This window comes from Lacerta agilis, chromosome 8 (assembly GCF_009819535.1).
Source record: "Lacerta agilis isolate rLacAgi1 chromosome 8, rLacAgi1.pri, whole genome shotgun sequence".
Lineage (NCBI taxonomy): Eukaryota > Metazoa > Chordata > Lepidosauria > Squamata > Lacertidae > Lacerta > Lacerta agilis.
Window position 1 is genome coordinate 59,951,072 of NC_046319.1, and position 27,274 is coordinate 59,978,345.

A 27,274-nucleotide genomic window follows, 5' to 3' on the forward strand; every position below is an offset into this window, starting at 1 on the left:
ACTTTTCTCTCCCACGGATTTTACTTGGGGAGTTATATATATATATAACTTGGACAGTGCGCTGCCCCCTTATTAGTATTATCCGGAAGTTCTCAGTGCCTCCGGATAATACTAATAAAGGGGCAGCGCACTGTCAAAGTTAGGCATTGCTTTCCCATGGGGGCGGTAGTGCATCAGCAAGCCCCGAACTACATGTGCTTACTCGAAAGTTAAAGGCCACGGACTTATGGTCCTTGGGCAACCATCCACGGTGGTGCATGTCGACTTGGGAGTGTCAGCGTCGCTGCAGGTAACCTGGCACGCGCCCGAGACCCAGCGTGAGCAAGGTCCGGTTAAGGACCAACTCGCCATGGGTTCAGGATCCCAACCTTCGGCAGGTGCTGAAATCTCTACCACTCTGTGCATGGGCGTGTCTGCGCAGAAGGAACTCCCAGTGGGTGAAATGGGGCTTATTCACGGGAAATGGGGTTGCAGCCTAGAAGAGCTTCGCTTGCGGCTGGATTTGGAGGCTGTGCAAAATCTTTTGAGGGGGGCGGGGGGGGAAGAGAGCGCTTGGCTGCATGCATCCCTTACATGTGAAGCACACACACACACAAACACAGGAATCCTAGCAACTGTAGTTTGTTAAGAGTCCTAGGAAATGTAGCTCTGTGAGTGGTAAACCACAGTTCTCATGATTCTTTTCGGGGTACTTTACTTGTATAGTGAGTATGCAGCTAATGTCTGGAATAGCTGAGGTGCTGTTGGACTACAAATTCCATCATTCCCGACCATTGGCTACGTTGGCTTCAGCTGATGGGAGCTGTAGTCCATCAACATCTGGAAGGCACCGCATTGCCTGTTCCCGCAGTACATGGTTAAACTATGCAATTGGCTGGCGATGGTTACCGCTTTAGATGTACGTGACACAGTGAGGAAAGGGGAAAGGTCTCTCTGTGGTGGCCATCAACTACGACAACTACCTAGAACTTCCACGCTACACCTGCTGGACCATGTTATTCTGCAGACTATCTGCACTGATGTAAATAATAACCACAATTCATCTGACAACCACCAGGAATTCAATTACTTGAAAGTATTGAGGTTTCTTTTGCTACACTTTATAAACGCCCCTGTAAAAAGATCTTGTAGAATAATAATAATAATAATAATCCCATACATCTAGTTGGGCATAAACCTGAAAGCAAAAAACAAAACAAACAGAAAAGGATCTAGACCTCAAGGCAATCGAGGCCTTGGCAATCGAGTTGAGATCCAGCGGAGGCTTACTGGGAAATAAACGCCTCTAGAACAAACGTACAAGCTCAATGGCAGATCAAAAAAGAGTGGTGATTTTTGTAACCCTTTGAGAGGCGAGGGATTAAAATTAAGAAAGAATTAAATAGCTGTGGCGAGATCAGCAGCAGAGCAAACGCTTATTAAGAAGATAAGAGGAAGGGGAAAGGGAAACAGGATTGATCAGATACCGTTGGGTTGCGCTGCTTTTTTCCTTGAAGATTACATCTTCCTCCTCCTTTGTTTTTTTTTTTAAACCCCAGTTAGTTAATTAGCCTAAACTCCTTTTAAACTTCAAAGTTTCCTGATCGTCGCTACTAACTGAAGGCAACAATCAGAGAAGAGCCTGGGAGCAAAACAACGCTGAGGAAATCTCGCTTTAAAAAAATTAAAAATAAGCGCATCACTCAAAGTCCCAGGGAGGGGGGAGGGGGCGGCGCACAATGTAGGCTAGCTTCATTACTGGTTGGAATGGAAAGTTGGGACACAAAAAAGAGATTTAGGCAGCGGGGGGGGGGTGATCCTGGGACCCACCAAGCTGGAAGCAGCGAGTCTTCCAAAGGGACGAAGAGGCCCCTGTGGTTTTCAGGCTCCTGTCCAGAAACTTGCTAAGCTCCAAGGGGGCTTATACACCGGGGGGGGGGGCACCGACAAGTTTGCTGACGACTCGAGCAAGAACCCAACATGACTTGCTCCCTAGTAAAGAGGACTTAGGAGACAAGCCTTCTTCAAACCACATCGGCGGATCGGTTTAAAACGATGATTCACTATGGCGCCTTCCAAGGACGCGGGGTCTTTGCAGCTGACCTAAGCAAGAGGCAGGTCTTTGCCCCAGGAGAAACACACCCCGAAAAGCAGACATAAGGAGGAAGGGGGCAGAGGGCTTTGACTTAGCCCTGATTTTTTTTATAACTATGCAGGCAGGCACCGGGAAGGTGGAGAGCGCCCACCCGTTTTAAACACTCCATACACCCTGAAGGCAAAGGAGTCAAAAGTACAGTATGTTAGGAGATACAGTACCTAAAGTCATTATTAACCTGCAGTTTGCTCAGAAGCTGTGCCACTGATTCCGATTAAATTTAGCTCCAAATACCTTGGGTGTGCTTGGGACGTGCTGCCAGGCTACATATTGCGTTGTGCGCGCGCATGCATTAAAACTCTTCTAACTTATCTAATAGCAATCTATCTAAATACAGTAATCGGGATTTCAACTCTGCAAAACTACAAAGCCTGGTATTTTAGCAATACAGATCCCTGCGACATGAGGACCAGAACCATTAACGACAACAAATGCCGACTCCCCTCGGGCACTCTCCTCTTCTTGGAAAAGTCGCCTGAAGTAAAATGGGGGCTGCTCTGGCCTGAGGATTGCAGACGTTTTTACATAGCAAAAAACGAGAACTGAGATGAATGGGGGAAGGGCAGCAGCCTTCGAACTGTCTCTAGGAGCAAAGCAACATTTTCTGACTGAAGCAGCGCAGCCCAACGTGTCCTCGGAAGGAAGGTCCATTAAGCAAGCAATGGGATCGGTGGAGTTCCAGTAGAAGCCCCTCCGACGCTCTGGAGGAATCACTGGTTTTTGCGGGATATACTAATTAGTTGGGGGAAAGAGAGCTCCTGGGTGTGTGTGTGCGAATAGGATAGCAGGGTTTCTTCCCTAGAGACCCGGTGGTGGTGTCGGTTACTACCACTACTACTTCTACTACTTAACTACGGACGGTGCCTTCGGGGTTTGCAAGCCGTCGCGACCACAGCAACATTTCTCTTGGTTAAGAAAATGCGCCCAAGGTTGCGGCCGATTATATTTAGAGCGAAGCAGGTATTATCACTCAGGTTTGGGGATAAGGCTTAGCCCACACCCTCCTCCTTTATTCGAATTGGACATCCAGTCCGGCTAAAAAAAGGAGTTTCGATTGATTTTATTTAATTCTTTAAAGGGGCTATTTCGTCCTCCTCCGTTCCCTATCATATTCAAAAAAAAAACAAAAACCGAGGGACAGCCATCCCCCCTTACATCCAAAATCCAGAAGTGACGCCGGGGTCAAATCCACTGCGTGCGAAGAGCCTGCCTTTAAAGACGTTGCATTCCCGATTTCTAGTAGGCTGCGGTTGAAAGGATGGTGGGGATAGATTATTTGGAATTGGGAGGGGGAGCTCTAATATGCGCAAGGCACAATGGCACTCAGCTCCGATTTTAAAAGCCAATGGTTTCGAGACTAGAATCGTTACTATTACTGACCTAAGTTTTAAAAAGTTTCTTAAAAAAAACAAAAACCGAAACAGTATATCTCCATACCCAATTTGTATTGTATTTTCTTATATTGGAAGCCACCTGGAGCGTAGGCAGGAGGCGAGAGAAAAGGAATTAAATACACTCAATTGACACTTATTGGAGGTGCTTTAAAGCGGACTGTGCGTGAGTATGGAGAAGTGGGTGAAGACTGGGGGGGGGCAGGCCTTTGGGTATAAATAAGATTTGGCATTTGACACATGGGGAAGGGCCCAGCTCAGCGGCAGAGCGTCCCATGTTCCATCCCTGGAAACTTCACGTAGAGCCGGGAAAGGTCAGTGTCTGAGACACCGGAGAACCGCTGCCAGTCCGTGCAGACAGTGCTGAACTAGATGGACCAATGGCCTGTCTCAGTAAAAAGCTTCGCCGCCTTTTGCTTGACTCCTAAATCACCCGGATTCTCTCGTCCAACACAAGTAACTGTGGCCGTTTACTCGGAAACAAGTCCCCCTGTGTTTCATAGAACAGGCTCCCTAGTCAAGTGTATTTCGGTTTTGCAGCCTTAGGCTGAGGCCTTCACAGTGCAATCCTATCCACCTCTGCTCCGAAGTAAATGTCATTGAATTCAATGGGGTTAACTGTCAGGTAAGCGAGCAATAGACGGTGGAGAGCCTACGCATATCGTATTCAGAAGGACGTCCCACTGAGACCCATGAGCCTGGACTCCCAGCCAAGCCGACTGCAGAGGTATTCGGAGGCATTTACAGTATAGCAATACGATCCTATGCCTCGCTCCACATAAGTTAGTCTGGCTGCGTTCAATGGGGCTTAGCTCCCAAGAAGCAGAACCGGCGCTTAAAACTGCGGGCTCTGGCGAGGGTTGCGGTTTCATGACTAAAGAGCACTCGGGCTCCCAGAATTGGCTGGTCGGGGCACTCCCTGGTTTGGGAGACGCGTCTGTACAGCGCCTTGCACACTAAGGGGGCAACATGAGGGTGACTTCGCCAAGGGGGAAAGTTTCTGCTCCCCACACACCCACCCTCCTTCTCCCCCTCCCCTCCCCTCCTGTTGCCCTTTTTTCCGTTAAACCACTAGTTCTCCTGGGCGCTTGGGAAGCTGGCTGGGCAGGAAACATCTGCGCGCCTCTCTTCCACCCGCCTCTCTCCATTTCCACGTCTATCTTCCCTTTCTCTACCCCCACCCCTCCCCCAGCCCCCTCGCTTTCCCTCGGCTTACCTTGAAGGCCACGGGGAGCGTCTTGTTGCACCTCCAGTGCGAAGGCAGGACGGAGCACAAGAAGTTGGGGCTGTCGGTCCTCACGAGTTCGCCGGGATGATCCGCCAGGACATCCACCACGGAGCGCGCCTCCGGCCGGCTGCGACTTCCCGGGGCCGGCGCGTTGATGGCGCCGCTGTTCTCGCCCATCTTACCGCAGGGGAAGGCCGTGGAGGGAGGTGTGAAGCGCCTGCTGGTGCTGGGGTCTACGGGAATACGCATCACAACAGCGGGCGTTAGGGGGGACGGTGCGAGGAGGCCGCAGCCGAGAGGCGAGGGAGGCGCGCGCGGCTGCGGAGCGGGGCGCACGCGGCCAGGTGCCCAAGAGCGCACGGCGGCTGCTCGCTCCCAAGCGGGGTTACGGTCCCAGCCGCTCGGCCACCGCGAGCCCACGCCAAGCGCCGCCGCCGCCGAGCTGGGCGCCCCCAGTTCCAAGCGCCCGGGCTCCTCCCGACGGACGCCGCTCAGTTGACGAGGCACAACTTTCGCCAAGGGGCTCCTTCCTCCTGGTCTCGCCTGGCAGGCGGCGAGCGAAGTCGCCCTCTCGGAAGCTTCCCCCAGGGTCGAGAAATCCGATCCGGATGCTGCCTCTGCCTCCGCCGCCCTCCCGCCCTCCCGCGCAAGTCCTAAAGCGCAGCTCGGATCTCGGTGCGCTCCGGCTGACAGACGGCAAAGCTACCCGTGGGCGGCCAGAAGTGCAGCAAGAGAGTCTCTCTCCGCGCAAAAACAAGCTCGCTCCTCCCGGCCGCCTCCTGCAACGCGACTGGAGCGCGCGACTCGGCGTCCAGTTCCCTGTTTGCGGCCTCTTCCCTCCAGTCAAAACAAACTGGGATCAGACAAAATAAACTTCGCATCGAGCGCTGCAGCGAGACTTTGCAGAGCACCAAAGGCAACGGAAGGGCCAGCGCTCCCTTTCGCCCCGCTTCCCGCCTTCACTGTCAATTGCACGGTGGCGAAAGAACCTCAACAGGTTGTTTCCCTTTTAAAGGATCGTTATTCTGCATCCATTTCCTGCTGTGCCTGGCAGTCGCGTGTAACCCTAGATCATCTCCACCCACTGCCTTCTCTTTCCAAACTCCTCTTTGCGCTTCTGAAACCAGTCAAAAACTGTCAGCGGTTACAGCGGGGTTTTTTACTTTATTTACTCAGAGGCTGGCGCGGGAGGGGGAGTGACGAAGCGTGGTGGAATGGCAGCGGGGACAGCCAATCAGAAAACCGGAGGAAGGCAAAGCCTGAGAAAATGACAGAGGAAGAGGGCGCGGCAGGAAGGAGGAGGGCCCTGGTGAAGCCACGCAGCTCGCATAGCAACCCCGCCTGCTTTCTTTTCAAAAGAAGAGAACACGTGGGGACTCGGTCTCGGTTTGTTTGGATTTTTCTCCCCAAACTTTATTATGACGATCGGAACAAATGTGATTTCTTTTATATTATTTGCAGCCTCAAAGGTGATCTGATTTTCAGACCGAATAAAAAGGAAAACCAAAATAATTTAAGGCAATGTAATTCAAAGGGTTGGTAACTAGTTTTAGGTAGGCGATGAATGGGTCAGCCCACCCTAAGAAACAAAACAAAACCCCCAGAGTTGCTCAAAGTCCTTTCCGAGACGTCTGGATGCTGAGAGTGTCCGTTCTAAATAAAGCCGAAATCTCACACACTTACTTGGGAAGAATCCCGGACGGACTCCATGGGATTTGTCAATAAAATCGAATTCACCTCAGAAAATTACACCGTGTTTCATATGCAAATAAATGCATATAGTATCGCGGCGACCTCAGTCTAGAACCTGTCAGGCTCTTATTCTGCACTGATCTTCCAAATACAAATTAAATCCAGCTAATTCGATTTAATGCACAGCCTTCAACCTGTTTATTCAACTAAGGTGTTAGCCCACTGAGTTAAATTGGGCTTACACCGGAGTAAATGCGCCCGAGATTGCATCGTGTGACCATTACGGTTTTAACGTGGTTTATTCTTCTGCTTTCCTCTCCAAGGCTTCAGACCTGCAACCTCACCGCATTGCTCTCTGCAAACAAGCGCCCCTGCCTTCCACCGACAAGAAGCCGGTGAGTCCTTGACCGGGGGGGCGAGCGGCGGGGAGGGACTGGAAACCCACGGAGGTGACTCTTAATCTAAATAAACATCTTTACAACGGAGGGTGGGGGGAGTTGAGAGCCTAGTTGCATTTCTCACCCACCTCTAAGGAAATAATAATAATAATAATAATAATAATAATAATAATAATAATAATAATAATTACAAGGCAATCGCATACTGCCAAATCCGATGGAGGGAGGGGCACTTTCGGAGGCTGCTTTCACCCACCCCCGAGCGTGTGATCTCTGCCGGCAGCGGTCTGGGGATGGGAAATGTTGGCCTCGGGTGTTAAGAAATGGAAAATTAGAAATATACCACAAGGCAGGAGAGAACATCAGTGTAGCGGATTTTTCAGTGGCAATCCTCAAAGCCCAATTTATAGCCACTTCAGAAACTCAGCCTTTCAAACGTGTGTGTGTGTGTGTTCATAAGAAGAATCTTGTTAGATCCACGTCGTAGTCCTATGTTCATTCTCTCACACTGGCCAGCCAGGAAGCCCACAAGGGCTACTACAGCCTCTACTCCCTCCCTCCCTCCCTCCCTCCCTCCCTCCCTCCATGGAGGTTCTCTTTGTGACTGTCCTAGCCAATAGCTGTCATTGACAGATTTAGGCTCCTCCACGGTTTTGTCTCCACCCCTTTTAGAGCCCCGCAAGCCTGTGGCTTCCACCCCACCTTAGGATAGTGAAGAAGTGAACAAAGAGAAGAACAGCCACAAGCCTGGCCACTGGTCCCTTTCTAGTGCCTCGCGGTCCATTTCTGATCTGGCTCCCCGGCAATTGCCCGTGTCGCCAAGAAATGCTTGGGGACTCAACTTGGGACCTTTCTCGAACAAAGCGCATGCTCCAACCACTGAACCGCAGCCCACAGAGAGCCTGCAAACCCTTTCCATAGGAAGCTGCCATCTAGCTCAGTAGCGCCTCTTCTGACTGGCAGAAGCTCTGGTTCAAAACTGAACTGGATACCTTGCGCAAGCAAAAAGGATGCGCTTTGGCACTGAGCTTGCAGAGACCGTTTCCCGCAAACTGTCTGGCAAAGCCTCTCCATTCGGAAGCTGCTATACACCGAGTCAGACCATTGGCCTCACGCTGCTCAGGCGTGCCTATTCGGGACTGGCTGGCAGCATCTCTGCCCAGGATTTCAGACGTGGGTCTATGTGCCATGTCTGCAGGCTATATTTGGAGATGCCTAGGCTTGACCCCGGGACGTTCTGCCTACAAAGCGTGCTCTCCACCACTCAGCTGGGGAAACCGCAGCAGCGGGAGCGACGATAATGCTAATGAAACACAATTACGCGGCCCTTTGCGCAATGGCAGAACAGTAACATGCCCCGAGGGATATACAGTAAATTTTAATTTTTGACAGAGAAGGCAATAGAAGGGAGGGTATCAAGAGTAACAGGGGGGAATCCTATGCATAGCATCTGTTTAGGCGTCATCTTCGTTTTACGGATGTAGAGGGTGAGAATGAAAAAGTTAAGCAGTGTCATTCGAGCGGTGACCGGAGTTATAGACAAGCAACAATTTAAGAGCGAAAACTCACTTTTCTTTACACATAACATAAGAAGAGAACATAAGAAGAGCCCTGCTGGATCAGACCAAAGGCCCATCTAGTCTGGCATCCTGTTCTCAGTTTGGTCTTCCACCAGATGCCTCTGAGAAGCAATCGGGCAGAACCTGAGAGCACCAGCGCCCCTCCCCATTTGGGATTCCCTGCACCAACTCTTTCAGCCAACCGTGGCTGGTTATTTAGCCACAGGGACCTCAGCTTTTCTCCAACTCGCCCCCTTCCCTCTCCTAGCTCCGCAAGCGAATTTTGCTGCAAACTCGCCCGTTGATGTATGCTGAATCAAACCGGTTTCTTCCGAGAAATTCGGATCAATGCAATACCTAACTCTTAATCCTAATCTTAACCCCTAACACCACAATCACGCTCATTTATTTATTAAACACACAGTGCACTATCAACACAAATGCGGAAAGGACCCATGGATATTTTAGTCTCGGAAGTGAAAAACCCAGAAGACGGGGGTCGCTTGCAAATCGAGCCATAATCATTGATTTAAGGTATCGATTTCTAAATATTTTTTCTGTCTCTCTATTTAAAATAGACAAATTGATGCTCAGGATTCCTGTGTAGGGACTGCAGAATAGGGGACAAAAAGAACACCCAGAGACAAATCTTGGTTTTTAAAGTGATCAGGCACGGGATCCGGATCCAAAGCACGTTTTGGCGGATGAGAACGCTTATTCACTCAAGGATTGGTATGAAAATGCTATGGAACTCCAGGACCGTTGGGGGGGGGCTTTATGTGATGTATATCTTGCCACTGGCAGAACGAAGAAAAGAGGACGCGATTAATATGGGGAAAATTGAGTCTGACCTTGGCTTTACTTAAACTTTGGAGCCAAAATGTATTGGGGAGAATGGTAGAACAAATACTTGCAGGAGTTTGCCGTGTTACGTCATTTGAGTTAATTTGTTGACTTGGCCCCCGCAATAGATGGAAAATGAATGGGCCCGATCCAAATAAAGGAAGCTCTTTTTAACACCTTTTATGGGCTGAGTTTAGTCGGTTCCATTGAAATCAACAGGTCTTAAATTCAAGTAAAGAGGCGTAGGGTCAGATTGCGTGCTGGAATGTTGTTGTTGTTTAGTCGTTAGTTGTGCGCATCTTCGTGACCCCATGGACCAGAGCACGCCAGGCACTCCTGTCTTCCACTGCCTCCCGCAGTTTGGTCAGACTCATGTTGGCAGCTTCAAGAACACTGTCCAACCATCTCGTCCTCTGTCGTCCCCTTCTCCTTGTGCCGTCTATCTTTCCCAACATCAGGGTCTTTTCCAGGGAGTCTTTTCTTCTCATGAAGTGACCAAAGTACTGGAGCCTCAGCTTCAGGATCTGTCCTTCCAGTGAACACTCAGGGCTGATTTCCATAAGAATTGGTAGGTTTGATCTTCTTGCAGTCCAGATGGTGGACAGCAATCACAAAATTAAAAGACGCCTGCTTCTTGGGAGGAAAGCAATGACAAACCTAGACAGCATCTTAAAAAGCAGAGACATCACCTTGCCGACGAAGGTCCGTATAGTTAAAGCTATGGTTTTCCCGGTAGTAATGTATGGAAGTGAGAGCTGGATCATAAAGAAGGCTGATCGCCGAAGAATTGATGCTTTTGAATTATGGTGCTGGAGGAGACTCTTGAGAGTCCCATGGACTGCAAAAAGGTCAAACTTATCCATCCTTAAAGAAATCAGCCCTGAGTGCTCACTGGAAGGACAGATCCTGAAGTTGAGGCTCCAATACTTTGGCCACCTCATGAGAAGAGAAGACTCCCTAGAAAAGACCCTGATGTTGGGAAAGATGGAGGGCACAAGGAGAAGCGACTAACATGAGTTTGGCCAAACTGCGGGAGGCAGTGAAAGATAGGCGTGTCTGGCGTGCTCTGGTCCATGGGGTCACGAAGAGTCGGACACGACTGAACAACAACAACACTGTATATATCAATAACATCAAATAAGACTTGTCCCCAATTACGCAGCTTATATTGAAACAAAAGGGATGTACAACCCGATCCTACCGACGTTTACTGCGAAGTAATCCTCTAGTCATTTCAGTCGGATTCACTTTGAATCCAAATAAAAAGGTTTATCAAGGACAGCTTGAAAAGTGTTTCACCAAGGCTGAATCGTGGCCATCGTCTTTAACCCGATTCCATCCCATCGCTGACTTGGTTTTCTTTTTAAAGCCGTTCACCTTTGCAAACCTCATGACTGAACCAAGTGGAACTTACTCCCGAGTAAACACGCCTAATGGTAAAGTGTTTCTCAGAAGGCAAAACAAAACATAATCACAGGAGATTTTCCTTTTACAATTCTGCCGTTTTCTACAGGACCTATACGGAAATTTCAAGTCGGATCAGCGAGCATTTAGACAGACCCGCGTTATTTATTTGTTTCACGACGCCATCCTCAGCATGTTTATCCAGAAATAAATCCCTCGGGCTTCCGCGTGGTCGGCGTCACGGGTCTCAGGTACTTGAAAGCAGCCTCACCCAACGCAGTGGGATTTACTGAGCGGCTGCGGCGAGACAGGACCCCCGGGTCTTACTCCATGGCACTTTCAGCTTCCTTGCTTTTTAAGGATTTGAGTAAAGGGCACTTTTAGTGCACTTGATTATACCTTGTGCATAAAAAAATCTAATATGAAATGAATCCGCGGACAGAGATACAGTTGGTGCGTCCTGTATTTTATAACACACAGCGCGCGTACATTTATAGTTTTAAAATACTCGATTGTGCCTTCCCTGGAGGCCTTTTTAAGAAGGCGCCTGATTCAGCTGAGAAATTAGCATGTTTTAAAAACGTCAATAGATTCAAGTTTAATATCCAGCCTTTCCCACCGCAAGGGATGCATCAGAGTTTAAAGTCGCAGCCCAATACTGTATAGACACACTACTCTGGGAAGCCAAAGCCACTGAAATCCATTAGGATTTACTTCCGAGTAAATATGAATACAGGGATCGGTTTGAGAAAGTGCTGGCCGTTGACTGGAATTGCGCCTGAAAGGAATGGCGTTCGGGCCACGTGTGTAAACCCGACTGACTTCAGTAGGCTTACTCCCGAAAGAAGTCTGAGGAGAGAAACAGCCCGATCCTAGTATGGTTACTCAGAAGTAGTTTGGGTTGTGGCTTGCTCCTAAGTACAGGGCTATATTTTATCAAGAAATACTGTAGCTTGGGAGAAAGTCCCACATTTATTTGGAAACCCATTTATGTCTGTGGGGCTTCCTTGCCAGTAAGCGTGCTTAGGATCCAGCTGTGCACTGGGTGGGAGAAGGAGCCTAAAACCAGCCCATTCTCGGAAAAAGATCCTGGAAATGTTTAAGGGATATTAGGAGGCGAAAATCCAAAACAGCAAGAGCGAAAAAGAAACCCCTGTCCCCCTCTTCTCTGCTGGTTCCTTAGTTTGACTCTTGTGCGGTTCTCCGGCTTGGACTGTAAATCCTTCCCTTTTTAGGTGAAAAGCTCGAGGTTTGTGTTTGGAATCTCTTGGCTACTTCTGCCGAGGTTACTGCTTTCTTTGTTTCAGAGATTTGACCGTTTCCACCGCGACTGAATATGTTTAAAAGGCAAAACTAACTGGAGAGCTTTTTCTTTCTTTCTCCAGGCAATGAATGAACATCCAGCGAAGGAATCGACTGTAAGCGATCCACAGACTCTGCTCAGGAATTCTGTGTGTTTGTGTATTTACTTGTCTCCTTGGAGGGGAAAAAAAACCAAAAAACCAACCCTTGCTTTAAAAATGGCTCAAGTTGCTTTTATAAATGGGGATTTAAAATCAGGAGGTATTATCTGCAGTTGCTGCTATGTGTGCCCCCCCACCCCAAACTTGGACGTTTCAGAATCTACACCTCTGAATCTAAACTGGTTCAAGGCACTGACTTTGGATCATTCAGAAAGTGTGGCATCGCAAGAGCCAGGATGCACAGCGACGAGAGTGCTGGATTAGGACCGGGGAGACCCAGGTGCTGCTCAAATCCCCATGCGGCCACGAAGCTCACTCTGTGACCTCAAGCCAGTCATTCTCTCCCAGCCTAACCTACCTCAGAGGGCTGTTGTGAGGCTCAAAGCGGGAAGGAGCCGATGAAGGGCAGTGGTTGGCGGGCTGGTGCCCATTGGGTATGAGAGGGAAGACAGGGAACCCCAACAGTAGATGGAGCCAGAGCCAACAGAAACAAATTCTAGTTCGGTCCCCATCTGCTTCCCTGCTGAGTTCTACAAGGGCAGAAGATGACAGTTTATAGGAGGGAAGACAGGCAGATGGGGGCTGACTGAGGTTGGTGGGGCAGTGCCTCATTTGCCCTAAGACCAGCCTCCACTGATGTAGGCTAGGATCTAAGCAATAATAACAAATGAACCACTCTGATCACACTAGTAGAATTATCCTTTCCACTGAGCAGGCATGCTTAGATTCTTCATTAAGTATGTGTGTGTGTGTGTGGAATAATATGATGCAGAAGATTCCTTTACTGCTCTAAAATTCTGTGATTCTACTCCAGGAACATAACAGCTGTGCTCCACTAAGGGTGGAAAACACAAACTCTACACGTAAACCTTTTCTATTGTAAGAATGGAGTGTGCCTCTTATTTTAATCTTAATTACAAAAAAGTGTTGTTAAGCTGTCAGAATTTTGGGGGAAAGGGCACATTTATCCAGACGCTGTAGAGTTAATAAATATTATCCACCAGAAATCAATCCTATGCGATGTTTTAGTTTTTGGCCACTAGTAGGCGCTTTAGCCACATCTTTCCAGGCTGATGTTTCTCCTTCAAGCTGTTAGCTACTACAACAATCCCATGGGTATTCAAATCAAAACCTGACTGCCAGTGGAGGTTTTCAGAACCCACAGCCAGTTTACCTCCCACCAAGTATACAGCGAAAAAGCATTAAGCTGGCACCCACACAGGCCCCTCTTCCCCCTAATGCTTTTCTACTGGATTTCCCAAAGTTACAAAAAACTTTTGTCTGGTCTTTCCAGGTCAGAGTGAGTGTAGCACAGTGGCGGAGAGGCTGAGCTGTAAATTGGGGAGGCCTCCAGCTCAAACTTGCCTCCCCCATTAACTGGCTAGGTGGCTTCAACCTGACATCTGTAATACAGGGATAACAACACCGAACTGCCTTACAGGATTATTGTAAAGAAAATGTATGCCAAATCTTTTCATCATGCTAAAATATTTCTCCTCTCTCTCTCTCTCTCTCTCTCTCTCTCTCTCTCTCTCTCTCTCCCCGCCCCTCATTATTCCTGTTCAATTTCTGCAATTGCTGGGTTGTTGTTTTTTAAAGTACCTTGAAATCGTCCACTCGCTTAGTTCATCAGTGGGGCTGGAAAGGTCAGGCTCTCAAAGAGTTTCCTTTGTACCATATTCTTAATCTCTGACTCTGCCCAATTTAGGAACAGAATCATTGGATTTTAACAAAAGTGTCAGCCCTCCACTTTAGAGAAAAGTGCAGCTAAAATATGGGGAAACTGCTGTCAGATCTAATTTATTTTCCAACGAATAAAGCTCAGCATAATTGGCACAAATTTGAAGTATATCTGGCTACGATCTCCTAATCTTTTTATTGAATGAAACGATTAAGTTCCATTCACGGGCCAACTGGTAACTGTGGGTGTTTTGCTTTTTTCACTGCCAGTCTGTGTCAGGTTTCTCCCTGATTCTAAGGGCCAAAGTAGGTGCAAAGCTGGAGATGTGTGATCATACCTCTGCAGTGGGGGGGGGGCAATTCAGACTGGAACCACAGTGCAGGTGTCTAAACCTTTCCCCCCAGTGCCGCTGCCCCAGGAAAGGTTAGAACATTTGGGGCTTTTCAGATTAGAAAAAGAGGTGACTAAGGAAGGGATGTGAGAGGAGACCATAAAATGATGTGTGGAAAAAGTGGATGGGCAGAAGTTTTTTTCTCTCTCCCTCAAAACATATGGACATGCAATGAAGCTGAATGTCGGAAGATACAAGAAAGGCAAAAGAAAAGTGCTTCTTCACACAACACATAGCTAAACTGTGGAATTCGTTCCCACCAAAGGCAGTGATTAGAATAGGACTGGCCCAAATTCACAGAGGATATTGCTACCCGGATGTGCGGCGAAATTTTTCGAAGGGGAATAGTTTGGGGCAGAGGTGCCAACTTGTAAAGGCGATTGGGGGGGGGAAGATCGTGTGAGCATTGCACTTCTCTCCCTAAACTGGGCAGAAGCTTGCCAGACTTTGGGAAGGAGGCATCAGGTCTCTGACAGGATGCTGGAGCCCTCCTGCCTCCTTCCCAAAACCAGACAGGCTTTGGGAAGGTGGCAAAAGGCTCTTGGACCCCTTTGGAGCATAACACCTCCCTCCCTAAGTTGGGCAGAAGCTTCCCAGGCTTTGGGAAGGAGGTGCCAGGCTTTACCGGGAGCATTTAGAGAAACAGCCTAGTCCCCCTAGTCCACTGACCGCTTGCCACTGTATGGCTCTCAAAGGCTACTAACCTTGATGTTCCACCTCCACTGTCAGGGGTAGTGTGTGCCTCTGAATGTGAGTTGCTAATAAGAACATGTGGAGAGAGTGCTGTTGCACTAAGGTTCTTTTTGTGGGCTTCCCAGAGGCATCTGGTTGGTGTCTGTAAGAACAGGATGCTGGACTAGATGGGCTACTGGTCTGATCCAGCAGGTTCTTCTTCTGCTCTTAAAGCACATGCTTCCTCGAGAGCTATTAGCTCTGTGGGAGAAAAATGTCTTCCTCTCCTTGACAAACCGCAGCCCCGGTGGTGAACTGATGCAGCGTAAAAGGACAGCTTCCCTCCCTCCACATCATGGCCTTGCTCAAACCCCTTCCTCAACAACTGCTTTCAACATCATTTTGTTTAAAGATACAGCTTATCTTTTAACAAAATGCCTACAGAATTTCTTTATTTCACCAAGCCTACCCAGACATATAGATAAGCTATGAATATGCCTTTCTTAAAGTTTTGCTTATTTTATCTGTGTTTCATCCATAATTATTTTATGCATATTTGCTGTTGTTTTTTAAAACGAAGGTATTATCTGTGTTTTCTGGGTAATTTTATTGGCTTATAGTCAAGATAGCACTAAGCAATGCTTTCTGTCAGCATAATGATTTTTGCTTGTACAATGGAACTCCCCCACCCCTGTGTACCCCCTAAATCTGTTCTGGGGTTTTTTCCCAGCCCTCCGGAGCAGATTTGGGAGTCCTTGCGGGGAGGGGAGAAATGGGGGAGTTCAGTTGTGAAAGTGGAAATTCTTGAGCTGACTGAACTCGTTAGCTAGATCCCGCACATTATGTACACCCCTGAGAGATTTTTTCTGATTTAAGAAGTACCTTTCTGTATCCAAGAGCTTGGAGATACATTGACACATCTCAGGCAGGACTGACACTTTGATCTAATTGCCCCACACAGGAGTGTGTCTCTCAATACAAATGGCATATTGGGAGTGTTAGCTGGGACTGCAGCAGAGGAAGAAATGGTTAAACTCCCACTCCTTTCCTGCTGCGATACTTATAATTACAAGCCCTTACTCTTTCTTAGAGCAAGACCATGCATATTACATGCAAAAGCTCTGCCCCGCTCTGCATGCAAAATGACTACCCAGAGAGCAGCAGTTGATGGGAATAGTGGCAAGCAGGCACATCAGCACCTGGGTCACCACTGGTATTCCGGGGCTAATGCTGGTCACTGAGGTATCCTTTCTTCCTATTTTTAAAAAAACATTTCATAGTCAGGAGGCAGGCAGGCAGCCATGCATGTACCTGGTTACAGATCCCCATTTTATTTATTTATACTTTACGTGTTGTCCTTCTCTCTACAACAAAATGGTGATTATGTATTTGGGCAGAAACAGCAAATTCTGCTTTATCGCTATAGCCGTGATGGTGCTATGAGTTAACTGAATTTTTAAAATGCAAAAATGCATATGCTTAGAGAGTCCCCGCTCCCAGGGTGGTGCAGATACTGGTTTGTTGCTGGTGTTTTTGGTATTTTTGCTCCAATGTATCAGGAATTTAAAAGCAGAATGCAAAGCAGGAATTGTAAGCCTTTCTGGACATAGCTGTCAACCTTTCCATTTTTTTATTTTTATTTTTTGCGGGAAATTCCCTTATTCCAGCCATAGCTGCAATAGGGAAGGTTGACAGCCTCCCCAGAAGGGAAGGCAAAAAAGGGAGGGTTGACAGCTATATTTCTGGAGCAGGAGGCACATTTTGAATTCTGAGAGTATGCTGTGGGTGTCAGTTACAAAATGGCTGTCACGGGGGGCGGGAAAACGTAACATGGATGCTGTGGAGGGCATGGCATAACACAAAATTTGAGAGAGCATAGTTATGGTGAAGTTTTCCGCCCATAATTGTACTTCCACACTAGAGAGGGCTTAATCTGCCATACAGGTATTAAAGGCACAGGAACCCTGTCCCCCCCCCTCAGGTGCAAACCCATGCCATACAACCATGTACCCATTGACCTGGGAGTAATCCCCGTTAAACACACTTACTTCTGAGTAGACATGCATGCCAGTGTACTACAGATTATTTAGTGAATTCTTAATGAGTCCCTGGTCTTTAGCTCCTGCACAGCTATTAACATCCTGTCTAGTTTGGTCCCTAAAAGTGCCGAAGTTTGGGATGGATTTTGCCCGTTGTGTGTGCTTGCTTTTTGTAAACTCCTCCCCCACTCCACCTCGAGGGCCTGGTTTTTGGTCTATAGAGACAGGATATAAATTCTTAAAATTAATGTCTGCATTTAGGTAATAAAACACTCCAGTGTTTGCAAACAATGCACCCTGAAGTTGAGCCTGGAAGGCAGTTAACCAGCCATTGTAATTTACAACCTCTCTCAGTCTGTAGAGGCAGAGTGATTCTGATTTGAGTGCTCAGTTCAGTCCCACCCTTAAATGCACACCTTTGAGCTACAGGCAGGGAACTTTTTTGATTTCAGTTGAGTAACCCTGGTATATTCACATGATAATATACATAGGAAACTAGGTATGTGTGCAAATGGACTCTCAAAACTCTCCACCCTATTTTTTGGCAAGAGAAAGTGAGGAGACCATTTCACACAGTTTCTCCACGAGGTACAGAAATTATCCAACATTTTTTAAGGGGTGGGGCTCACCAATACCAGTGGCAATAATAGCATCATTTCTCCCCCACACCCCAGGGCTGGGGACCCCAGCAATCTTAGGCAGAATGGCCAATGGTCAGTCAGGGGTGCTGGGAGTTGGAATCCAGTTAACATCTGGAAAGCCACAGGTTCTCCACCTGTGTCCTAAAGCTTTTTTTCCCTTCTCAATCCATTGCAAGTTGCAATAGCAGCAGCTGCACTGCCAAGCCGGCCACCTTTTTGCACCCCGCACAATGCACTGGTTCTAGCATCCTTCTAATCCAAAAACTATGGCCCTCCAGATGTTGCTGGTCTGTAACTCCCATCATCCCTGACCATTGGTGCTGCTGTCTGGGGCTGAAGTGAGCTGGACACAAATTGGGCAATGACAAACTCGGCAGTATTGGGCAGTGGATATAGAGAAATGGTGGCTAGATTCAAAAATAGTGGAGAATATTCAGAGAAAAGTCTCCAGAGTGACCTTTTCTCTTCGGGTGAGAGAAAAGATTTCAGAGATTTTATCACAATAACGTCTTCTGTGACATTTCTATTTGGGACTGGGCCGGGGAACTACCCGTCTGACCCAGGCTTTGCAGTACACCTCAGACTTCCTCCAGTATTCAAAGCCTGAGTTTGTCAACGAAAGGTCTTCACGCTCCTTTAATTCTCAGCAATTTTCCGAAACTGTTGCAAGGCAGTCAACATGTCAAGATCAGTGTGGATAGATTAGGCCCTTGATTATGATAAAATGTGTAGTTAAAAATAAGTAATGAGGGGGGTGTGTCTTTTACTGAACTGAAAAATACAGGCATGGGAAATGAGTTTTGTTCCTTTCCAGAGTTTCCTCACCCTCTCACACACAATGTTAATAATAATATAATAATCATAATAATAATAATAATAATAATAATTCAAGAACAGATTGCATCTCCCTCTCTGCATTATTAAGCCCACTTCTTGGGATTTTGAAATTATCTCTGGAATCATTACCTGAGAAATCAAGACAATGCTTCTACTTCCTGTACAGGGGTAGCCGTGTTGGTCTGCCATAGTCACAACAAAATCGAAAATTCTTTCTAGTACACCTAGAGACCAACTGAGTGTTCTGGTATGAGCTTTCGTGTGGCATGCACACTTCTTCAGATACACATCTGTGTGTATCTGAAGAAGTGTGCATGCACACGAAAGCTCATACCAGGAACAAACTCAGTTGGTCTCTAAGGTGCTACTAGAAAGAATTTTCGATTTTGCTTCTACTTCCTGTTCTTTTTTTGAGATGACTTTTAAAAACTGTTTGGTACTCAATACTCCTTTGCAGCGAATCTGAAGTACAACATAAGAAAAATAACTTCATTCTTCCCCTGCTTAATTTTGTGCCATGTCTCCCTCTTGTCCACTCTTATTTCCTTCTATTTGTAAGCTCCTTAAGACAGGGACTTGTCTAACCTGTTCTTCCTAAAGCGCTGTGCACAATGATGCCATGATAGGCATTTATTAATAATAATACTGTATATGCACTACACACAGAGATGCATTTCATACCACTTTAACTGTTTTGGGTCCTCTCCCCACAACACCCCCTCCCAAAAAAATTCTAGAGATTATAATTTGCTGCAATGTGGACAATTCTGTACTGGAGATTCCAACTCCAGAAGCCCACCTAGAGAAAGAGACAGAGAAAATTCCAGGAAGGTTGAAAGGCTTGCTTGTAAATATATTCAAGATTAAGTTGCCAAAGCAAAAGAACAGAGTGCAACAGTATTTGCTGTGATTATGTTTTAAAATATGAACACAGAAAACTGTTAGGCCCCACCTGCACTTTTCATTTATAGTAGTACAGTGTTATATCACGTTGAACAGTCTTGGTGTTCCCCAAAGTTTCTTGGGAACTAGTTTGTTAAAGTTGTTGAGAGTTGTTAGGAGACCCCTATTCTCCTCAAGAGCTATAGTTCTCAGAGTGGTTCAACATCAATTCCTCTTCCCAGGGAATTTGGGAACTGCATATCGGGGGGGGGGGTAGGGGTCTGAGCTGTCCAGCATTGGAATGGACTCCTCAGAAGGTGGCATACTCTCCTTCCTCAGAGGTTTTAAAGCAGAGCTTGATGGCCATCTGTCATGGATGCTTCAGTTGAGATACCTGCATTGCAGGGGTTGGACTAGATGACCCCTGGGGGTCCCTTCCAATGCTACAATTCATGATTCCAACGAACCCTCAGAGCCATTATCTCCCCTCCCTCTGCGGACCAACTTTAACAATGACCTGGTGTTAATAATGCCAAGTGACTTTTCTTTTGTTGGTGGTTTGAAATAAAATTGTGCAGGTGTAATCCCGGACAACCAGCTGGCTTGTCCAGGCTTAAAAGTACCACACAAGGTGTGATGCAAGTCAGCAGTTAGAAGCTTCCAATGTGAAAAAATGTGGGTTCAAAATAATTGCAAAATAGAAAGGAGAAAGCCTTTGCTGGGTAGAAAAGAAAAGCAAAGAAAAAAGTAAGGGCATACCACTTTGAGGGCTTTTTTTTTTTTTTTACTACTAAATGGTTTTATAAAATGTATAAATAAATAAAAACAAAAACTGGAGCCCCAGAGGAAAGGCCTCCCCCCCACCCCTGCCTGAAGATACACAGAGAAACAAACTGCTGGTATCTGGCTAGTGTACTACAAACCTAAATCCTAGGATATGATGTAACCAGAATAGTACAGTGATACCTCTGGGGTTACATACGCTTCAGGTTACATACTCTGCTAACCCACAAATAACGCTTCAGGTTAAGAACTTTGCTTCAGGACAAGAACAGAAATCGTGCTCTGGCAGTGCAGCGGCAGAGGGAGGCCCCATTAGCTAAAGTGGTGCTTCAGGTTAAGAACAGTTTCAGGTTAAGAATGGACCTCCAGAACGAATTAAGTAGTAACCAGAGGTACCACTGTATATGGAGCACAAGGTAAAGGGCCGTGCTCTGTTTTTTAACATGTTGAGATCAGTCAGGCACCACCAGGGTGGCATCCTCAGGTAGCTGCCATCCACTCTCCCTGCCTTTTCCTGTGACTCAAGGCACCAGTGGGCAATTCTGAAGATGGATGCCTGGCACTCATAAGCACATAAGGAGAGCCCTGCTGAATCAAGCCAAAAGCCACCTAGTCCAGTATCCTTACCTGCAGGAGGACCGAGTGCAACAGCCACCTGTGGCTGTCAAGGGTCTTCCGCACCCTAGCCACTGCAGGTATTTTAACTGCATATTCAGGTAGAGAAGGGAATGTCGATTGTTTGAAACCCTGGAGACCCACTGCCAGTCAGTGTAGACAGTACTGAGCTAGATAGACCAACGGTCTGACTCATATAAGATAGCTTCCTAATGTTCCTATTATGCTGAGAAAGTGACTCAGGCTGTGAAGATGACCACGGGCCAGGAGTAATTCACAAAAGTAGAAGAGTTTCAAAGGGCAAGTATGGAATTATTAGAGGAAATTTTAAAAAGGCCTGCTGGATCAGGCAAATGGCCCATCCAGTCTAGAATTCTGTTCTCACAGTGGCCATCCTGATGTATATGGAAAGCCAGCCTGCAGAACCTGTGTGCCCCAGCACACTCTCCTCCTGCAGTTTCCAGCAGTTGGTATTCAGAAGCTTACTGCCACCAACAGAGGATGTTGAATATATCCATCAGGGTTAACAGTAATTGACTGCAGGATCTGCAACGAAGGATGCAACTAGAACATCTCTAGCGAATGACTGTCCAGTCTCTGCTAAAACACTTCTAGTGAAAAAAGAAGAGCCCACCGTCTCCCAAGGCAGCCTGTTACAGTACCAAGCAGTCTTTGCCATTTAAGCCCAAATCTACTTCCCTGCGGTTCCCATGCATTGGTTCCATCCCTGCCCTCTGCAGCCACAGAGGACAAATCTGCTCCAGCTTCCGAGTGGTAGCTCTTCAGATACTTGAATTTTGCTACCATGTCTTCCCCTGCTCTTCTCCAGGCTAAACACCCCAAGCTCTTTCAGCTGGTAGTGGCACAGCTGTGGAGCCAACCCTCCTTACAGTGGTGTCGATATGCCTTACTGCGCTGGGCTGGGACAGGGTTGCGTGTGGGTACACTGGCAGGAGCCTTGGATAGGCTCTGCCAGTGTCCCTGTGCAGACCCAACCTTGTCACCACCTGCCCCATCCCATCCCCATCCAGTAAGTTGTGGTGACACTGATGTCAGGAGGGTTGGCTACCTGCTCTGCCCAGAGGATCTGGTCCATTAGGGGAAACAGGGCAGTGCCCCACAAACCTCAGTCTGCACCAAGCCAGACTTCTCCTCCCTTCCTTCTTACTCACAACAAATGACCCTGGTGTCAGCTTCCTCCTCCTCCATACTCTCAGCATTGTCCTTGTAGAATTCTGCAGCAATGAGGATGGATATAAACTTGAAGTGATTTGGCTCTGCCCGTCATTGGCTCTGGCCGCACCCACTGTTGGTCTCCCTCCCTTCTGCCCTACTAGTTGCAACCAGCATCAGCCATCACTGGTACTGCCCCACCACCACCACCACACAAGTAGCTGCAACTGTATTCCTCATAGGGCTTCCCACAGCTCCTGCCATTTAACCTGGGCCTTCCCAGTGTAAGTCCGACTCTCTCATCCATAACACTGCACTGGATCCATCCAATTGGAGCTGAACGTTCTGAAGAGAGTGTGGCAGTGCCCTCAACTCCCCCCCCCCAGAACTCTCTGCACCAATTTGACAGCAAAGTGCATTGTTCCCTTCCCACCCCCTCCCAACTCGCCAAAGTTGTGCCCCCCCTTGGCTTGTGCAATCCTGCCCCTTTCCTGAGACTCACTGCCTTCAATCCAGCACAAAGGCCTGACTGTTCTTTGAATATTTATGACTCGTTTTTATCTCATGCCATGCATACAAAACATACTTGATTCCTTTCCGAAGTTTTACCCACCCCCCCTTCTTCTTCCCCTAGTGCAAAGTCTTAAAACATGTGGTTTTTATTGCAGGCAGGAATGAATAACAGCATTCCTCCAATTGCCACATCAAATGGAACAGTAATATCCATCCGCATCGGGGCAAAAGCTGCCTTGTTTCCTATTTGCAATCGAATCCTGAACTTAATTAATGAGCACAAGGAGAGAGAAAGAGACAGAAGGATATGATAGGCACAAGGATCTCTCGTATGTATATTTGTGTGTGTATCTGAATGGATAGATAGCTTTTCACCTTTCCCGTTCTCCAGCTTGCCTTTCTTCCAAGGGCATTTGAGGTAGCATATACGGTGCTATCCATAGCTGTCAACCTTTCCCTTTTTTGCAGGAAATTCCCTTATTATAGCATTGGGAAACAGCAGGGAGCGTTGACAGCTATGGTTCTATCCCCTCTCATTTTATCCTCACAACAACCCTGTGAGATAGGTTGGTCTCAGTGATGGGCCCATTAGGTGCTCACTTGCATATTGCCAAAAGGAGGACACCACTTTGTCCAAAATGTACTTATGCTGATTTATATTGATAGGTGCAAATGTAGAAATAAGGGTTGCATACAAAGTAACCCTACTCAAGAGTAGGCCCATTTAAATTAATGGGCACGACTAACTTTGGTCCATTAATTGCAATGGGCCTACTCTGAGTAGAACTTAGCTGGCAACAACCCAATGATGATACTTTAGATAGAAATGCAATCCATCTTGCTACAGTGAGGAAACTGCCTGCCTGCTCAATCTTCTCTCTTGGTGCCTCAGTACAGATGGACAAGGACATCAGGTCCCAGCTGCTCTTCATTCCTTGGGGCCCTCCATATGTCCTTTATATTGTGCTTTCATGACAATTTGTGCTCATCCTGGAGGTTGCATGTAATTCTGCTTCTAATACTGTTTGTGACTCTTAAAGTTCAGGGTGGTCACACTGCTTTCATTTCCAATCAGTGCGTATCCCTTAACTTCCTGCTGAAATTCTGTGTCTTTCTTTAACACAAATGTTGCTTTATTTTTGTCCCACTTTTGTTGCACTATAGACCCTCCAAACAGCAACTATGTAGCGGCACCGGGGAAGCACCACAGAACAAACTAAAGCAGAATAAATCCACAGCTAATTCACTCTTATTGTGCCCAGAACATATTGCAGAATACACCCACAATAAAAAGCAGTCTAGAGGAGCCCTGAAAATTATTTGCCTTTAAACCAGATTTGGACCAGACAGCCCTTCAAACAGAGGGCTATCATCTGTAAAGTAGGACACATGGCTATCACACTAGACCCAAGTCACCCAGCAATCATCTTAACTGGATACTGTACTACTGGTTCCCTTGCTTGCAGATTTCAGTAATGATGAGAATTAGTTCCTGATGGTTTTCAGAGCAACTAGCAAAACTCCACCAACCTCAGGAGAAGATGGAATCTAGGAAAAACCCTTATTTGGTGTGGGCAACTTTCAGACCCAGGGGCCAAATGCATCCCTCCAGACTTCTCTATCTGTAATGTGTAAACACATTTTAGATATAGATCCTGGTATAAGAGCCAACTCCTAGGAGTTGAGGGGGCTTCAGCCCCACAATAAAATACTTGAGGGGGCTGGGCCCCCCTCCAAAGTTGATTGCCATTCAAATGGTGTGCGCACACACCAAGCCTTATGATCTATTATGGGGGGTGGGGCCTTACCTGGTCCCACCCCCAATATTTTATTCAAATTGGCACCCTGGAAGGTAAGATGGTTTAAAGATATGAGTTACTAAAGAAAGAGGGAATGAATTGTGTGTGATACACAATTAGTTCTTCGGGGTCTTCATCAGCCCTTGGACTCTACTCAGACAATGCCCCTTCCCAGATCTCTGCAACTGCTTGGCTGGAATGTGTCACTGAACCGTGAAAATACCTTTTGCTTCCCAAGAGGGAGGGTGGAGGACGGTGTGGTCCATCAAATCTTTTGTACACATTGCCTGGCTGGAGAACTTGGTTGCAAAATGTGGAGAGTGTGGATTTTGGAGGATGGCGGTTTGCTGAATGCATTGTTTGGAAAGTGCCAGCTGGGCAGCTTTGCTGATAAACGGAAACAGAACCAAATGTCTCCCCCATCCCTACATGGAGGTTAGATAATATCTAGTCTTTACTGAACATTCATTCTGGTATATTTGGTAGGGTGATTATATGGCAAGGAGCATTGGTCCTGCATCCATCTGATTTGCTGGATATGTCCACTTCATTCCGTTAACCATTCATTCATCCCCACCTTTTCAATGCATTTCCACATCACCTCCCTAACTGGGGGGAAAAAAGTCCATTCCTTTTCTAAAGAGTGGATTTGTTGCATCAGGGTGACAGAGCACTTTTTATCCACTTGAACTGTGCAAACCTAAAGTTCTGGTATGCCCTTGAAACCCTCCTGCAAATATAGATGCTTCCTATGTTCATTTCTCCCCACAGTTCTATTGTAATCGTACTCTCCATTCTTGCAGAATAGATCCAAGGAGGAAACCCACCCACCCACCCACCACTCAGATACATGACCTTGGCTCAGACATTTGCTCCTGAGAATTTAGGCACAGGATTTGTGATGATTTTTAATCAAACACTTCCTCTAGGTCTAGGTCACCCGCTTTGCTTTCTTACAGCACAAGCGAATGGGTTCTCCTGATGAAATACCAGCTGAACCGATTAAGTTTAAAAAAAAAAAAAAAACACTGGTAAGGTTATTGCAGATGAAGTCATCCTAGAGAACAACCATTCAAAGGAGATGCTGACCTCACCAGCAGTTCCTTTTCCATCATCATCATGGCAGGGCTGGCCCTTGACTCTAATCCTTATTCTCAATTAACCTTGTGTCAGTGGGACAGGAGGCTGCCAGCAGGGGAACGGAAGCCATCCTGCTGAGAGACTAAATTCAGTGTTGCTTTCCACACTGCTAGTCCTGACCAACAGAAGTGGCTCCATTAGGGCTATTGTGGCATTGCCCCAACAACCTTGGTGTGCCCTCAAGTCAGCCCACACCTGCTTGCCTTTTTGTGTACATCCAGTCTGGGGGGTGGCACTGCCTACCAGCTTTCATCTCCTTAGTCTCAGTGTCACCCCTGCAGGAAGGAGGATGGGGGCAAACCTCTGCTGTGCCCTGGCTCCAATGAAACAAATTTTTTTTTGGGGGGGGAGTTTATGGGTTGGAATACTTTGGGGTTTTTTAATGGAGAAAAAATGGTTTTTGGATAATGAATAGTTGATTCTGTGGGAAAGGTAAACTACATGTGACTGAAAGCAAGTTCCCCCCACATTCTAAATTGGTGTGTGTGTGTGTTTGTGTGTTTGGCAATGGACGTGTAGGTGTAAACAATACGTGAATTTGAAAACTTATGATGTGGCATGGTGCCAATCTTGTTTAGAAATCAAACTTGGATCCTCCTAGGTGGAAGCTCTTTCCTTGTTCATAGATGTCCAGATAATAGTTTATTTATTTTTTTATTTAGAGAGGAGGCAGCACTGGCTCTCCACGCGCGTACAGTATAATGGCATATGTTCCAAATAAGTGCTGTACAAGTTGTATTGTGATGAAATCAGGCCAATTGTAATAATAATAATAATAAAAATTGTAGCCCTACCAGTCAAAAGTTACCAGTCGCCACAGTTTTTAGATTATAATTGGCTGTATGTAAACCGTTCTGAGAGCCTCATTGGCTGGACAGAGGAGGTTAAATGCTCTAAATAAATAAATAAATGGGTGTTGCAACAAGTGGTGCATGCGCCTCCTGTGGAACCTTCAAAGTCTCACCCTCTTAGGCAACACGGTATAAATAGCGAGTGAAGAGTCTGTGCTGGCACTGAGGTCAGTGTTGGCTACTCTGCAGCTCAAGAGCCATATCCAGCCCAAAAGGGTTTTGTGGCCCTTCAAGACCCCAGAAATTGTTTTTATTTTGTTTTTAAAGGAAAAAAAATAGCTTTAAAATATTATTGACTGCTCCTGTTTGTCCCCTGTTGCGATGCAATCGTGACAAAAGGGTTTCTTGTGCCCCTAGCCCCTCCCCCAAAGAAGTTAAAGAAATGCATTTGTATTATTTCAAATACCGATACTGATGCTGAGTTGTAGACTCAGCTCTACTCAGAAGTAGACCCATAAATTAATTAGGCGAAGTCACATCTATTAACACCCAGGGTCTACTCCAAGTAGCACTAGTGTTGGCTACAACCCTGTGTGTCTCTTCCTCACACTCACACAGCCCTTCTATGCTCCATTCAGACAAGCGAAGATACATTATCAGACCTCAATGACATATTTCAGCTAGGGAAAAACACCCAGGCATGAAGCAGTACATGGAAAGGTGTGGCTTGGGGGAGAGTGATGAGGGCTAAACAGACAGAGGGGGGGGTGTGCAGTCAGCTCCTGGGCCTAAGGTTCTCCACACCTACATTTGTCTATTACATCCAGCAATTTCATACTGCCTACTTTTTGGCAGTGCTTAACAGCCAAGGTGAAAGTCTTCATTGTTGGAGGCTATTCCACACCACCTACTAAATGCTATCAAATAGTAAAGGCCATTGCATACCAACTGTCAAACACCTACTGCCAAATATCAAATACTGCAATTACATGCCAGTTAGTGAATATATTGAATCCTCAGTGAGTACTGGACAATTCTTCAAATCTTCACAGAATGAATATTCAACATCAAAACTGGCAGAGAATAATTTTTGGGAGCAACTTCATTTTGACTGTAGTCTGTAGCCAAGATCTATTGGCAACCATTGCTATGCAGGAAGTGGTCCGGAAACAGCCATGTAACCACATGACAAACTAGTTCAGATA

The 27,274-nt window shown here is 46.8% G+C and overlaps 1 protein-coding gene across 3 annotated transcripts in view; it reads right to left on the reverse strand.

The window, feature by feature from the left end:
- RUNX3 (RUNX family transcription factor 3) overlaps positions 1-27,274 on the reverse strand; it is a 149,940-nt gene that overhangs the window by 67,774 nt on the left and 54,892 nt on the right. For all 3 annotated transcript variants that reach the window (XM_033157786.1, XM_033157784.1, XM_033157785.1), the window contains exon 4: positions 4,742-4,986. In XM_033157786.1, the coding sequence (XP_033013677.1) occupies positions 4,742-4,986 (245 nt within the window). The remainder of the gene's footprint in view (positions 1-4,741; positions 4,987-27,274) is intronic.